This window comes from Eleutherodactylus coqui, chromosome 12 (assembly GCF_035609145.1).
Source record: "Eleutherodactylus coqui strain aEleCoq1 chromosome 12, aEleCoq1.hap1, whole genome shotgun sequence".
NCBI lineage: Eukaryota > Metazoa > Chordata > Amphibia > Anura > Eleutherodactylidae > Eleutherodactylus > Eleutherodactylus coqui.
In genome coordinates, this window is record NC_089848.1 from 68,851,417 (window position 1) to 68,868,356 (window position 16,940).

A 16,940-nucleotide genomic window follows, 5' to 3' on the forward strand; every position below is an offset into this window, starting at 1 on the left:
TGAGTGAGCCTTGTGGCCCTAAGAAAAATTGCACGTTCAGCGTGATTACGTGAGGTTTCAGGAGGAGGAGCAGGAGGAGGAGGAGGAATATTATACACAGATTGATGAAGCAGAAATGTCCCCGTTTTGGATGGTGAGAGAGAACGATGCTTCCATCCGCGGGTGCAGCCTACGTATTGCTTAGGTATCGCTGCTGTCTGCTGGTGGAGAAGAGAAGTCTGGGGAAATCCAGGCTTTGTTCATCTTGATGAGTGTTAGCCTGTCGGCACTGTCGGTTGACAGGTGGGTACGCTTATCTGTGATGATTCCCCCAGCCGCACTAAACACCCTCTCCGACAAGACGCTAGCCGCAGTACAAGCAAGCACCTCCAGGGCATACAGCGCTAGTTCAGGCCACGTGTCCAGCTTCGACACCCAGTAGTTGTAGGTGGCAGAGGCGTCACGGAGGACGGTCGTGCGATCGGCTACGTACTCCCTCACCATCCTTTTACAGTGCTCCCGCCGACTCAGCCTTGACTGGGGAGCGGTGACACAGTCTTGCTGGGGAGCCATAAAGCTGTCCAGGCCCTTAAAGACTGTTGCACTGCCTGTGCTGTACATGCTGCTTGATCTCCGCACCTCCCCTGCTACCTGGCCCTCGGAACTGCGCCTTCTGCCACTAGCGCTGTCGGTGGGAATTTTACCATCAGCTTGTCCGCAAGGGTACTGTGGTATAGCAACACTCTCGAACCCCTTTCCTCTTCAGGAATGAGAGTGGGAAGGTTCTCCTTATAGCGTGGGTCGAGCAGTGTGTACACCCAGTAATCCGTAGTGGCCAGAATGCGTGTAACGCGAGGGTCACGAGAAAGGCATCCTAACATGAAGTCAGCCATGTGTGCCAGGGTACCTGTACGCAACACATGGCTGTCCGCACTAGGAAGATCACTTTCAGGATCCTCCTCCTCCTCAGGCCATACACGCTGAAATGATGACAGGCAAGCAGCATGGGTACCGTCAGCAGTGGGTCAAGCTGTCTCTTCCCCCTCCTCCTCATCCTCCTCATGCTCCTCCTCCTCCTCCTGAACGCGCTGAGATATAGACAGGAGGGTGCTCTGACTATCCAGCGACATACTGTCTTCCCCCGGCTCTGTTTCCGAGCGCAAAGCGGCTGCCTTTATGGTTTGCAGGGAACTTCTCAAGATGCATAGCAGAGGAATGGTGACGCTAATGATTGCAGCATCGCCGCTCACCACCTGGGTAGACTGCTCAAAGTTTCAAAGGACCTGGCAGATGTCTGCCAACCAGGCCCACTCTTCTGAAAATAATTGAGGAGGCTGACTCCCACTGCGCCGCCCATGTTGGAGTTGGTATTCCACTATAGCTCTACGCTGCTCATAGAGCCTGGCCAACATGTGGAGCGTAGAGTTCAACCGTGTGGGCACGTCGCACAGCAGTCGGTGCACTGGCAGATTAAACCGATGTTGCAGTGTCCGCAGGGTGGCAGCGTCCATGTGGGACTTGCGGAAATGTGCGCAGAGCCGGCGCACCTTTACGAGCAGGTCTGACAAGCATGGGTAGCTTTTCAGAAAGCGCTGAACCACCAAATTAAAGACATGGGCCAGGCATGGCACGTGCGTGAGGCTGCCGAGCTGCAGAGCCGCCACTAGGTTACGGCCGTTGTCACACACGACCATGCCCGGTTGGAGGCTCAGCGGCGCAAGCCAGCGGTCGGTCTGCTCTGTCAGACCCTGCAGCAGTTCGTGGGCCGTGTGCCTCTTATCTCCTAAGCTGAGTAGTTTCAGCACGGCCTGCTGACGCTTGCCCACCGCTGTGCTGCCACGACGCGCGACACCGACTGCTGGCGACGCGCTGCTGCTGCTGACACATCTTGATTGCGAGACAGAGGTTGCGTTGGAGGAGGAGGGTGGTTTAGTGGAGGAAGCATACACCGCCGCAGATACCACCACCGAGCTGGGGCCCGCAATTCTGGGGGTGGGTAGGACGTGAGCGGTCCCAGGCTCTGACTCTGTCCCAGCCTCCACTAAATTCACCCAATGTGCCGTCAGGGAGATGTAGTGGCCCTGCCCGTCTGTGCTTGTCCACGTGTCCATTGTTAAGTGGACCTTGGCAGTAACCGCGTTGGTGAGGGCGCGTACAATGTTGCGGGAGACGTGGTCGTGCAGGGCTGGGACGGCACATCGGGAAAAGTAGTGGCGACTGGGAACTGAGTAGCGCGGGGCCGCCGCCATCATACTTTTGAAGGACTCCGTTTCCACCACCCTATACGGCAGCATCTCAAGGCTGATAAATTTGGCTATCTGGACGGTTAACGCTTGAGCGTGCGGGTGCGTGGCGCCGTACTTGCGCTTGCGCCCAAACACTTGCGCTAGCGACGGCTGGACGGTGCGAGACATTGCTGGATTGGGCCGAGGACAGCGGAGGTGAGGGTGTGGGTGCAGGCCAGGAGACGGTAGTGCCTGTGTCATCAGAGCGGGGTTGGATCTCAGTGGCAGGTTGGGGCACAGGGGGAGAGGCAGCGGTGCAAACCGGAGGCGGTGAACGGCCTTCGTCCCACCTTGTGGGGTGCTTGGCCATCATATGTCTGCGCATGCTGGTGGTGGTGAGGCTGTTGGTGGTGGCTCCCCGGCTGATCTTGGCGCGACAAAGGTTGCACACCACTGTTCGTCGGTCGTCAGGCGTCTCTGTGAAAAACTACCAGACCTTAGAGCACCTTGGCCTCTGCAGGGTGGCATGGTGCGAGGGTGCGCTTTGGGAAACAGTTGGTGGATTACTCGGTCTGGCCCTGCCTCTACCCCTGGACACCGCACTGCCTCTTGCAACCTGCCCTGCTGCTGCCCTTGCCTCCCCCTCTGAAGACCTGTCCTGAGTAGGCGTTGCAAACCAGGTGGGGTCAGTCACCTCATCGTCCTGCTGCTCTTCCTCCGAATCCTCTGTGGGCTCCTCCCTCGGACTTACTGCCCTTACTACTACCTCACCGATAGACAACTGTGTCTCATCGTCATCGTCCTCCTCACCCACTGAAAGGTCTTGAGACAGTTGCCGGAAGTCCCCAGCCTCATCCCCCGGACCCCGGGAACTTTCCAATGGTTGGGCATCAGTGACGATAAACTCCTCTGGTGGGAGAGGAACCACTGCTGCCCAATCTGAGCAGGGGCCCGAGAACAGTTCCTGGGAGTGTTCCCGCTCCTGAGCATGTGTCATTGTAGTGGAGTGAGGAGGCTGGGAGGAAGGAGGAGCAGCAGACAGAGGATTCGGATTTGCAGCAGTGGACGGCGCAGAACTGTGGGTGGACGATAGGTTGCTCGAAGCACTTTCTGCCATCCACGACAGGACCTGCTCACACTGCTCATTTTCTAGTAACGGTCTCCCGCGTGGACCCATTAATTGGGCGATGAATGTGGGGACGCCAGAAACGTGCCTCTCTCCTAATCGCGCAGCAGTTGGCTGCGATACACCTGGATCAGGAGTTCGGCCTGTGCCCACACCCTCACTTGGCCCTCCGCGTCCTCGGCCGCGTCCACGTCCTCTAGGCCTACCCCTACCCCTCAGCATGCTGTATTACCAGTGATTTGATTTCCCAGGCAGGAAATAAATTGGCGCAAGCCTGCAGGCCAAATATACTTTTTTCCCTTTTTTTTAAAAGGAAAGGCCCACTGCGTCTCTTCAATGAATAATAAGTTTAATATAACTGTGTTGTGCCCCTGCAAATGTGTCACAGAACTTTAGTGTTGCAGAGTTATTAACTACAGCTGAGCAAGGAATTTCACAGGCAGGAAAGAAAGTGGCGCAAGCCTGCTGTAAAACGTAGCTGGTTGCGTCTGATTTTTTTACGTTCTCCACGCAGCACACACGTACCCAGAGCCCCGAGGACTGTCAGAGGCAGGCCAAATATACTTTTTTCCCTTTTTTTTTAAAAGGAAAGGCCCACTGCGTCTATTCAATGAATAATAAGTTTAATAACTGTGTTGTGCCCCTGCAAATGTGTCACAGAACTTTAGTGTTGCAGAGTTATTAACTACAGCTGAGCAAGGAATTTCACAGGCAGGAAATAAATTGGCGCAAGCCTGCTGTAAAACATAGCTGGCTGCGTATGAATTTTTTACTATCTCCACCCACCACACACGTACACAGAACGCTGAGGACTGACAGAGGCAGGGCACATAGAATTTTTCCCCTTTTTTAAAAAGAAAAGGCCCACTGACTATATTTAATCAGATAAGAAATCTGTTCCACAGAAATGCAGTTATATGAAGTGCAGCAGAGCAGTGATTTTTCCCAGGAAGGCAGGAAATAAATTGGCGCAAGCCTGCTGTTAAACGTAGCTGGCTGCGTATGAATTTTTTACTATCTCCACCCACCACACACGTACACAGAACGCTAAGGACTGACAGAGGCAGGGCACATAGAATTTTTCCCTTTTTTTAAAAAGAAAAGGCCCACTGACTATATTCAATCAATAATATATGTCTTCTGGCCCTGCCTACACAATTCTGTCCCTGTAGTATTACTGCAGGGCGCAATGCTCTGCACAGCCGATTTTGAAAAAAAAATAATGCAACACTGCTAACAGCAGCCTGCACAGTACTGCACACGGTTAAATGTGGCCCTAAGAAGGACCGTTGGGGTTCTTGAAGCCTACACTCACTCCTAACACTCTCCCTGCCTAACCACCACTTCTGTCCCTGGACTATTACTGCAGGGCGCAATGCTCTGCAGACAGCCGATTTTGAAAAAAAAAAATTGTGCAACACTGCTAACAGCAGCCTCCACACGGATAGATGTGGCCCTAAGAAGGACCGTTGGGGTTCTTGTAGCCTACACTCACTACTAACACTCTCCCTACAGCAGCTCCGGCACCAGCAGCACTGTCCCTCAGCTAACTCACAAGGCATCTGAGGCGAGCCGCGGGAGGGGCCGACTTTTATACTCGGGTGACATCTCATCTCCCCAGCCACTCACAGCAGGGGGTGGTATAGGGCTTGAACGTCACAGGGGGAAGTTGTAATGCCTTCCCTGTCTTTCAATTGGCCAGAAAAGCGTGCTAACGTCTCAGAGAGGAAACTGAAAGTAACCGGAACATTGCGTGGTACTCGTTATGAGTAACGAGCATCCCGAACACGCTAATATTCGCCCGAGCATCAAGCTCTGACGAGTACGTTCGCTCATCTCTAGTTGTGATGATCCGCTTGGATTCCTAGTTTTAGATTTGCAGGCAATCTTCCTTGGTGGCCGAACATCAGATAATAGGGAGTGTATCTGGTGGAACAATGTGGGGTGTTGTTGTATGTGTAGATCAATTCTGGTAATACTCTGGGACAATATTCTCTCTGTTTAGTTGTGAAGGTTCTGAGTAATTCTAGTATGGTTTGATTGGCTTTTTCACAGAGTCCATTTCCTTGAGGGTGATAAGCGGTGGTATGAAGCTTCTTACATTCATTGGTGTAACATAATTCCTGGAAGAGTTGGGATTCGATTGCGGGTCCTCTGTCTGAAAGTATTTGATCGCGGCATCCATAACTGAGAATGAGGGGGAGGCAAGGGCAGCAGCAGGGCAGGTTGCAAGAGGCAGTGCGGTGTCCAGGGGTAGAGGCAGGGCCAGACCGAATAATGCACCAACTGTTTCCCAAAGCGCCCCCTCGCGCCATGCCACCCTGCAGAGGCCGAGGTGCTCAAAGGTCTGGCAGTTTTTCACTGAGAGTGCAGATGACCGACGAACAGTGGTGTGCAACCTTTGTCGCGCCAAGATCAGCCGGAGAGCCACCACCACCAGCCTCACCACCACCAGCATGTGCAGACATATGATGGCCAAGCACCCCACAAGGTGGGACGAAGGCCGTTCACCGCCTCCGGTTTGCACCGCTGCCTCTCCCCCTGTGCTCCAACCTGCCACTGAGATCCAACCCCCCCTCTGAGGACACAGGCAGTACCGTCTCCTGGCCTGCACCCACACCCTCACCTCCGCTGTCCTCGGCCCCATCCACCAATGTCTGTCAGCGCACCGTCCAGCCGTTGCTAGCGCAAGTGTTGGGGCGCATGCGCAAGTACGCCACCACGCACCCGCACGCTCAAGCGTTAAACGTGCACATAGCCAAATTTATCAGCCTGGAAATGCTTTGTGGAAGCTTTGTGGAAGGGTTGTGGAAACGGAGGCTTTCAAAAGCTATGATGGCGGCGGCGGCCCCGCGCTACTCAGTACCCAGTCGCCACTACTTTTCCCGATGTGTCGTCCCAGCCCTGCACGACCACGTCTCCCGCAATATTGTACGCGCCCTCACCAACGCGGTTACTGCCAAGGTCCACTTAACAACAGACATGTGGACAAGCACAGGCGGGCAGGGCCACTATATCTCCCTGACGGCATATTGGGTGAATTTAGTGGAGGCTGGGACAGAGTCAGAGCCTGGGACCGCTCACGTCCTACCCACCCCCAGAATTGCGGGTCCCAGCTCGGTGGTGGTATCTGCGGCGGTGTATGCTTCCTCCACTAAACCACCCTCCTCCTCCGCAACCTCTGTCTCGCAATCAAGATGTGTCAGCAGCAGCACATCGGCAGCAGTCGGTGTCGCGCGGCGTGGCAGCACAGCGGTGGGCAAGCGTCAGCAGGCCATGCTGAAACTACTCAGCTTAGGAGATAAGAGGCACACGGCCCACGAACTGCTGCAGGGTCTGACAGAGCAGACCGACCGCTGGCTTGCGCCGCTGAGCCTCCAACCGGGCATGGTCGTGTGTGACAACGGCCATAACCTGTTGGCGGCTCTGCAGCTCAGCAGCCTCACGCATGTGCCATGCCTGGCCCATGTCTTTATTTGGTGGTTCAGCGCTTTCTGAAAACCTACCCACGCTTGTCAGACCTGCTCGGAAAGGTGCGCTGGCTCTGCGCACATTTCCGCAAGTCCCACACGGACGCTGCCACCCTGCGCACCCTGCAACATCGGTTTCATCTGCCAGTGCACCGACTGCTGTGCGACGTGCCCACACGGTGGAACTCTACGCTCCACATGTTGGCCAGGCTCTTCTTTACAGAAGAGTGGGCCTCGTTGGCAGACATCTGCCAGGTCCTTCGAAACTTTGAGGAGTCTACCCAGATGGTGAGCGGCGATGCTGCAATCATTAGCGTCACCATTCCTCTGCTATGCCTCTTGAGAAGTTCCCTGCAAAGCATAAAGGCAGACGCTTTGCGCTCGCAAACAGAGGCGGGGGAAGACAGTATGTCGCTGGATAGCCAGAGCACCCTCCTGTCTATATCTCAGCGCGTTGAGGAGGAGGAGGAGGAGGAGCATGAGGAGGATGAGGAGGAGGGGGAAGAGACAGCTTGGCCCACTGCTGAGGGTACCCATGCTGCTTGCCTGTCATCCTTTCAGCGTGTTTGGCCTGAGGAGGAGGAGGAGGATCCTGAAAGTGATCTTCCTAGTGAGGACAGCCATGTGTTGCGTACAGGTACCCTGGCACACATGGCTGACTTCATGTTAGGATGCCTTTCTCGTGACCCTCGCGTTACACGCATTCTGGCCACTACGGATTACTGGGTGTGCACACTGCTCGACCCACGGTATAAGGAGAACCTTTCCACTCTCATACCCGAAAAGGAAAGGGGTTTGAGAGTGATGCTATACCACAGGACCCTGGCGGACAAACTGATGGTAAAATTCTCATCCGACAGCACTAGTGGCCGAAGGCGCAGTTCCGAGGGCCAGGTAGCAGGGGAGGCGCAGAGATCATTGTGGCTTAATAGTGGCACCTGGGAACTTGAGATGCAGCCCAACATGTAGCCCCTCGCCTGCCCTATCCGTTGCTGTGTTGTTCCCATCACTTTCTTGAATTGCCCCGATTTTCACTAATGGAAACCTTAGTGAGCATCGGCGATATACAAAAATGCTCGAGTCGCCCATTGACTTCAATGGGGTTCGTTACTCGAAACGAACCCTCGAGCATCGCGATAATTTCGTCCCAAGTAACGAGCACCCGAGCATTTTGGTGCTCGCTCATCTCTATATATAACCAAAGGGTGAAAAAATCATCAGATGATACACTCATATGGAGGTGAAAGACTGCCCTAAGTTCCCTATGAACCGAGTGGAAGAACACTGACTTGATCCGGGCCACAGCAATTCACCCCAACACCCTCTTCCCCCACTTCCTCAGATGGCCGTAGGCCATAATGAACTTCTGTACATGTAGCCTGGATCTTCTTTCATCCCATTGGAGCTATGTCACTTCAATGAAGTGCACAACAGTGTAGATGTCAACTTTAAACATGCACCACAGGTCTATCCCCGGCTACATTACATTTCCTCAGCAAGACGTGTTAGACACCAAGAGACACATAAACATCCCATTCCTTTCCATCGCAGGCCTTGGCACAACTTAAAGTCGCATGGCATTCACACCCAACTGAGGCCAAGTCTCACTCATGTCCCGATGATACAGCAATGTCCATCATCCTCTTGTGGCACAATCTGGCACCTTCGTAATACTGCTTCAAAGTTTTTCCTTCGCAGGCCATTGCATCCCATCCGGCCCTTCAGTTCCTAGTTATCAGGACCCTTTCATCATAGCAATTCGGTTCTTGTTCATTTGGGTCCTGGCTCTCCATATTCTGACCACTTACCCCAGAACAGGGATCCGCCAGTACATGCGGTTTGCACTGCTCTCAGTTCACCTTAGCCTCCAGGCCGCTCTCCAGTCTAAAGCTAAGGCATTGCAGCAGCGGGTTTGAGCACTGACAGTTGGGGGAATGGTGGGGAAGGTAAGTATAAAACTTACATCCACAGAATCAGTGAGTCAGCTACTTTGAGCCCTTGAACTTAGCTTATAGGACTCCAAGTACCTGACAGATTCCCTTTAAGCTCCCAGATGATAGACTAGACTGGATACAATTAAAATTGATGGCATTACATACACCTGTGAGAATTATTTGATCTGTATTGGTAGTTTAGCATTTGCTGATAGCAAATACACACAAATGTATCAGAACAATGCATATCTTCTTATTATGATGATTAAACTTACATATGACTGGAAGTGTTATATGCCTGTGTTTAGGCTTGTACATCACCACATTGCCCAAGATCTTCCTAGTATGCTTGGGGTTGTAGCACTACTTAAAGGGAATCTGTTATCTTTAAACAGCATTTTAAACTAAGTTGTGGTGTAGTTCCAGGAGGTGAAGAGGAATCGGGGGATTTGTTTTTCTATACTCATCGGCAGCCCAGTGAAAATTGTGCACACTCTGAAAATATCACTCTCTTTAGACCACTGCATTTGCTCTCCCATAGACTTCTGAAGAGAGTCAGATTTTCAAACCGCGTTTGATCTTCAACAAGTGACAGCATGGGAACAAGGGAGTGGATAAGTATAAAAAACATGTCCCCGAGTCTCCATGACCTCTCGGGAACTGCACCATAACTGAGTTTATGGCGCTGCTTCAAGGTGACAGGTTCCCTTTAATTCCACCAAGAGAATATGGAGCCATTTTTAAAATGTGAAATCTGGATTTCTTGCGCACATAAAGGAACATTTTTTTAGAAATCAACCAGCATTACAATTTACAAGCACAGAAAATGGCCATTACTTACTGAGTGAGGAGTGCATATAGATGCATCCTCCTCTCACCATGCAGGTAGCTGACTACCAAATGGAGGAGCCAATAACACCTGTGCAGGGCAACCCGCCGAATTATCATGGCGTCATTAATAGGTTGCTGGTCTGCATGGTGAACTACATATATCAGAATGGTCTGGCACCCTGTATCCACTATGTGTGGGAGTGTACACCAAGCATCCACCCCCCGCATTATCAGGAGGCAGTGTGAGTGGTTGTCTTATCGGTGTCCTGCACAGGTGTTATTGGCTCCTCCATTTGATAGTCAGCTACCTGCATGGTGAGAGGAGGATACATCTATATGCACTCCTCAGTCAGTAAGTAACGGCCATTTTCTGTGATTGTTTTTAATTTTTTATTTCCCCTTCTGTGAAGCATTACAATTTATAACTATTAGTTATAACTTTTCCTATAAAATCTTTAACCATCAACTCTTTGTTTTCAGCTGTTTGACAAAAATGGAGCCAAGAACTTGAATGTACAGTGGCTAAGAAATCAGATAGGAATTGTATCCCAGGAACCAGTACTGTTTGACCGCAGTATTGCTGAAAACATCACCTATGGGGACAACTCCCGTGAAGTTCCTATGGAGGAAATACAACGTGCTGCAAAAGCTGCAAATATTCACTCCTTCATAGAAGAGCTGCCAGAGGTAAATATTTGGCTAGGATTACATTACAAAATATATATCCACTTTGTACCCATGGTCTCTATGGTCTGTGTACAGTATGTAGGACTGAGGAAAGGAACAAAACCTCCAGCAATCTAGACAGAGCATCTGGAAAGGTCATCAATAATAGATCTGTGTGCGTCCATCACCAGGGATCCCAGTTGATCAGCTGTCCACCGAGACAGTGCACTCACCTGATTTCTACAGAAAGCAGACAATTTTGTTCCCCCTGCAGTGGTTCACCTTGTTATTGCAGGCCAAGTTCCTGACAAAATAAATGGGAACTTGGCCTGCAATACCAACCCAGGTCACTGTAGTGGTAACGGAGCTATCTACTTCCTGCACAAATCAGCTGAGAACAGGAGTGCACCAGTAAACAGCTGATTGTCGAGGGGCCCATGTGATGGACTGCCGCTCTACTGAGGGCCTATCTTGAAGATAGGGAATCAGTAGTTTCCAACCGGACAACCCTTTTATATCATGGAAAACTTTTGGCCACAGACTTGCTCTCTGTAGACATTCAGTTCCCTCTTTACTGTTACCAGATCAGTAAACACTTGTTCAACAGCATTGTGTCACCCATGGGTGTTTTCTTAGAAACAGGGTTCTGATAATGCAAATGTCCCATCTATTAAAAATATTAGACTATAAAGTTTATGAAAAGTTTATGAAAATGGACAAGTATTCGTCGGGTGAAATTTACCAGCAAATGCTCCATTTAGCTGAGCGAAGACAGACTACCATTGTCTGGAAAGAATTCAGTCATGTTTGAATGTTTTGCCTGTATGATGAAAGATCTTTCATACATGGACAATCTTTCTTTGAAGAAAAACGTTCATAGAAAAATGATTTACTCCTCGGTCGGTGTGAATGAACATGTATGGCCAGGTCGAATGACTGTAATGGTCAAAATGGACTAAAATATGTACGGCTGCATTTGCAAAATGAGCATTCACCAGGCAATCATTCATTCAATGGTTGTTCAACCATCCGACAACTTTTATTGCCACTTTTAGAAAGGGAACAACTAGAAGCATTTGCCAATTTTTATGATGATAATTTCTGCTTACATCTTCGTGTGATGACAACCTTACGGTACATTCACACGAGCATGTGTGTGTGTATAGGTGCGCACAAAACTGCGCACCCACGTACCTGCATGAACTCCTGTGAATGCAAGTCCATGCCCACTGCCTTGAATGGGCCCGCAGCTGCCGGCGGGCCCATTAAAAGCAATAGGCTACCGGCAACCCCTACAGTGATTTTCGGGGAAGGGCTTGAAATATAAGCTCTTCCCTGAAAATCATCCCTGGTTTGTGTAAAAAAAAAATTAAAAAAAAAAAATATATATATATATATATATATATATATATATATATATATACTCATCTGTCTGCCGCTGCCATGTAAATATTCCCTGTGGTGAGTCCCCTTGTTACTGAATACTGTGACAGCACTGTCACAGTGTTCAATGACAGGGGGACTCGCCGTGGGGCTGAAGAATTCCCCTGTGACAGCTGTGGCGGAGGATCGAGATGTTCTCACAATGCTTTCAATGGGGCCGGCGCTTCTGAATTCAATGAATGGCCGAGCGTTGCCTGTGATTAGCTGAGCGCTGTGAGCAATCACAGGCAGCGCTCAGCAGTCATTCAATGAATAGCTGAGCACTGCCTGTGATTGGCCAAGCGCTTAGCCAATCAGATACAGCCCTTTCAGCAGGCAGGTATTTTAAACCCCCGCCTGCTGAAAGAAATTCAGAGCAGTGCAGGGACAAAACGTGGCTGGACGAGCCTAAGACCTGGCAGCTGCGAGGAGTATATATTGTTAACATATTCTAGTGATGATTTTCAGGGAAGGTCTTATATTTAAAGAAAATCCCTGAGGGCTTGCGGCAGCCCATTGCTTTCAATGGGGCTGCAGAAGCGCCGGTCCCGTTGAAAGCAATGGGAGAACATTGCGATCCTCTGTCCCAGCTATGACAACTGTGGCAGGGGAATTCTTCAGCCTCGCGAGAAGTCCCCCTGTCACTGGACAACGTGAAAGTGCTGTCACAGTGTTCAGTGACAAAGCGACGCCCCGCTGGTGAATATTGACACACACCACGGATCTATGATGCACGCATGCCCTATGTTTTGCAGGTATGTGCGTTTGCATGCCTGTAAAGCACAGACATGTGAACGCACAATAGGAAACAAAAAGTTTTAATAGACGCGTGGTTTTGTGCGCACCTATGTACGCACACGCTCGTCTGAATGCACCCTCAGGCCTTAGTCACACAGGCGTTTTTTCACGCGATTTGCGCATCGCATGACGGATGCGCATGCGCAAATCGCGTGACCGGCGCCGAAAAATCGGCCCAAAAATCGCCCGAAAATCTGCTCCTAGCCGCGTTTCATTAGAAACGGGCCGGAGCTGTCCAGCGCATTGCATTCAATGGAGACGGCAATACAGCGGCTCCATTGAATGCAAGCGCTGCGGGCGAGTGTGGGATGAATTGTCGGGAAGGGGTTAAATATATAACCCCTTTCCTGCAATGCATCCTGAAAAGTGAAAAAATAAAAAAAATGTATGTACTTACCTGCTCCCGGCAGCTGGAGATCCCGGCGGTCGGCCTGCAGTGGGTGTGAAGGGGGTGTGACTCAGGCTTGCCCCTGATTGGCTCAGCGCTGAGCCAATCAGAAGCAAGTCTCAGTCACACCCATTCATGAATTCATGAATGGGTGTGACTGAGATCAGCCTCTGATTGGCTCAGGCTGAGCCAATCAGGGGCAAGCCTGAGTCACACCCCCTTCACACCCACTGCAGGACCGCCGCGGGGATCTCAGGCTGCCGGGAGCAGGTGAGTACATCCTTTTTTTTTATTTTTTCACTTTTCAGGATGCATTGCAGGAAAGGGGTTATATATTTAACCCCTTCCCGACAATTAACCCCGCGCACGCCGGCAGCCCATTGCTTTCAATGGAGCGGCTGTATTGCCGCTCCATTGAATTCAATGGGCAAACATCGTTCTTCTCTGCCACAGCTGTTCCAGCTGTGGCAGAGAAGAATGATTTGTCTTCTATATGTTCTCATTGGGGTCGGCGCTGCTGCTGCCGGCCCCATTGAGCGCATATAGAGAAGAGAACAGGAATCGCAGATCGCAGATAGGTGCGATCTGCGATTTCTGTTCTCTAATTTATCGGACGAGCGCATAAAAAGCGCTCATGTGTCCGATGCCATTGCAAAGCAATGGTTTTAAAAAATCGCCGGATGCATGCGCATGCGCAAATCGCGGCAATAAACGCCCGTGTGACTGAGCCCTTAGGCTACAAGCACACAACCAAGTGCTGAACTTGTAAGGACAGGTATTGTCTCTCCTTGAGGAGAGCACATGGAAGGTGAGTGAGGAGACTTATAAGGCCATGCATGCCCCTCTGGGAAATATATGCAAATAAGGAAGATGGAACAATACTTTTGCAGTGCCACTTATTGGATGGCAGCATTCCTGCAAATCAATGTCCGACCCTTTATACAAATCTTAACACAGATTTGGAATTGAAAACCAAGCCAGAATCCATACACAGACTGCTGTTTCGGAGGGTTTTCCCCCCATCAGTGCGCAGTAGGATTGCAGTAGGATTGGCTAGTAAGAGGCCTGTAACGTGAGTCGGAAGGGGTAATGTCCCTCCTTGAGGAGAGCACCTAGAAGGTGAATGAGCAGACTTATAAGGCCATGCATGCTCCTCTGGGTAATATGCGAATAAGGACGAGGGAACAATATTGTTCCATCTTCCTTATTTGAACCCCCAAGTAGATACACAGAGTCCTGCATTACAGACCAGTATTTACTCCGTGGGTCATTATCTAATGCTTCTATAAGTCCTTCTCTAGAACCAGATTCCAAATATATCTGTTAGAAAGAAGACCTCTGTGTGCCTCCATAAGAAATTGAGAGTAGAGTATTGGGTTATACATATCTATGGGTGTTACATTGCTATACTGAAGCTTTGTACAACACAGATCAGTGATACACACATGTACATGAGGTCTTGTTGTGCTGTTAATATGCTGTTTCATATATGTACAATTAACCTTTCAGAAATATAACACTCGAGTTGGAGGAAAAGGTACTCAGTTGTCTGGGGGCCAAAAGCAGAGAATCGCTATCGCCCGAGCTCTCATCCGCTCTCCAAAAGTTCTGCTTCTTGATGAAGCCACCTCAGCCCTCGACAATGAAAGTGAAAAGGTGAGGATAACATTTTTTTTAATTACTACTCTTTTATATACCTCATTACCCAACACTAAAAGGCATAGGGTTGGGTGAGAGGGGGGGTATTCATTGTGAGTCTACTTATTTTGGTCAAACTTGAATGTTATCTTTTTCTGTCATGGTCAGGTAGTACAACAAGCACTGGATCAAGCACGGAAAGGAAGGACTTGTATCCTAATCGCTCATAGGCTGTCCACAGTCCAGAATGCAGATCTCATTATCGTTATGAAGAACGGGGAAGTAATAGAAAAGGGAACTCATCAACAGCTTCTGTCACACCGAGGGGAGTATTACGACCTTGTGAATGCACAAACTATAACGTAATGTCAAATAATCATATGGTGAAGTCTGAATATAAAACCCGCTGCATACCATTGCGATGTAGAAAGTCAACCCTAGCAGTCATGGATGGGAGACTGCTTCTAAATCCAACAGCATAAAGAAGAGCAAACATCAGTACAAAGAGGACGAATTGTTGAGTCTTACCAATCCCAGTTTGGGTTAAAGGACTCTATTATGGGTGTTGTGGCCCAACTGAGACTCAACTGTTGTCTCTATTCAATGGAAATGAAAAAACTGTGGTTATATAGATCAACGAGGATCACGACGAATAAGGCAGACCACCTTTCTGCCTTTTAAATAAGTATGATAAGGTATCTAAAGCTTTAACACTTGACTGTGCTTTGTTCTTAAAGGGAATCAGTCATCAAGTATAAGCACCATAAAATAAGTTATACTGCTTATAGTTAAGGTGACATGGAGTCCGGGGAACCTCTGTTCTTGCGGTTCTCCGACAAAGTCAGTGTGCCTTTTTAGAAGGGTGTGCACATGCATTCCCATTCATCTCTATTGGAGTGTATGAGTACAACCTTCTAAAAAAAAAAATCAATGAGGGACCAGATCAGTATGAAAAGAATGAAAAGAAGCTCCCAGGACTCCATGTCACCCAAACTATAAGGACCATAACTTAGTTTGCGGTGCTTATACTTGATGACCGGTTCCCTTTAACACAACATTCTATACACTGGAGGTCGGAAGTGTTGTCGGAGCTGCATTTGTTTTATACAGTGCGCCAAATTCTATGGAAAGATGGAGTGTTAAAGCAGTTTTCTACAGATGAAGAAAAAGTCTAAAGGTTTTCACCATGCTGTAAAAAAAATAAAGGAAGCCATACTCACCTGATCCGCTCCTCTGCCTCTTCCGTTTCCCGCGGGCCTTCACTTCCGGCTGCAGGGTGATGATGTCTTGACAATGGAACCACAGCAGCCAGGCCGGCTTCACACGGGCGATTAAATCGTGCATGATTTGTGCGTTTTGAGATTCACAAATATGAACCTCATTCTTTTGAATAGGGTCATACACATGAGTGATGTTTTTCTACATGGCATCGCGATGCGGGAAACAAATCGCAGCATGTTCTATTTGGCTGCATGATCTCGCATCGCAGCCCCATTGTTTTCACTAGGGTTGGCGGTAGCGATGGGAGAAAGTCAACGATTCTCTGTCACAGCTGCTGCGGAGGTTCTCTTCATTCCCAAAGTGGATTTCACTTGTGGGGATTTCCCATGGTGGGGAGCGCGATATGGGGGCGGGATTTGGTGCCCATTATCGCTCTCGCCCGTGTAAAGTTAGCCTTAAAGTGAGTCACTGATTGACTGTGGCATTCACCTGTCCCTGGTTTAAGTAATGTAATCGCTGACTTGCTGCAGACAGAAGTCAAGACCTTTAGGTAACCCAGCACCGGTGTAATGGGAGTGGTGGGGGCTCACCCAAAAAAACTTGTTCAAGGCTGATCCACCATTTTCATACATCAGCTGACTTTTCCCCTCATCAGTGGGGCTTGTCCCTATATAGGCCAGTTTCACAAGTGCATAAAGTTGCCCATATCGCAGCCGCAAATTCTGGCGTGACCAGTGATTTACTGACCCTAACTGACAACATTGTGGGGATATGTACTCAGCTATCAGTCTCATAGACTTTGAGTGGAGCAGTAGCGCACATATTTGACCACTATCTTATTCAAATGGGGGACATGGGACCCCATTCTCGTCACTGGTGAGGATCCTATCAGACGGACCCCCAGCAATTACACACATTACAAATGTATTCTGTGGATTGATTCTGGGATAACTCCTTAAGGGCTTGTTCACATGGTCGTATTTGCGACACGTATTACATGCACAATTTTTGTGCATGTAACATGCAGTGCATAGAACCCATTGATTCGAATGGGTTTGTTCACATGAGCATATATTTTCACGTGATGTGCGATTGCGTGAAAAAATATGTGGCATGGCCTATTTTGGTGAGTATTGCAGAACTCAATAGAAGTAAATGGGCTGGCACAAATATGCAGTGAATTTACGGGAACCTGTTTATGGGTCTGTCTGCATTCTTTTTTGTGTAGGCAAATAGTTTGTT

General features: G+C 49.5%; 1 protein-coding gene across 2 annotated transcripts in view; it reads left to right on the forward strand.

Moving 5' to 3' along the window:
• LOC136586954 (ATP-binding cassette sub-family B member 5-like) overlaps positions 1 to 15,829 on the forward strand; it is a 141,209-nt gene extending 125,380 nt beyond the window's left edge. For both annotated transcript variants that reach the window (XM_066585312.1, XM_066585313.1), the window contains 3 exons: positions 10,046 to 10,252; positions 14,349 to 14,495; positions 14,646 to 15,829. In XM_066585312.1, coding sequence (XP_066441409.1) covers positions 10,046 to 10,252; positions 14,349 to 14,495; positions 14,646 to 14,843 — 552 coding nt within the window. In that variant the 3' untranslated portion in view covers positions 14,844 to 15,829. The remainder of the gene's footprint in view (positions 1 to 10,045; positions 10,253 to 14,348; positions 14,496 to 14,645) is intronic.
• Positions 15,830 to 16,940: the final 1,111 nt, after the last annotated feature.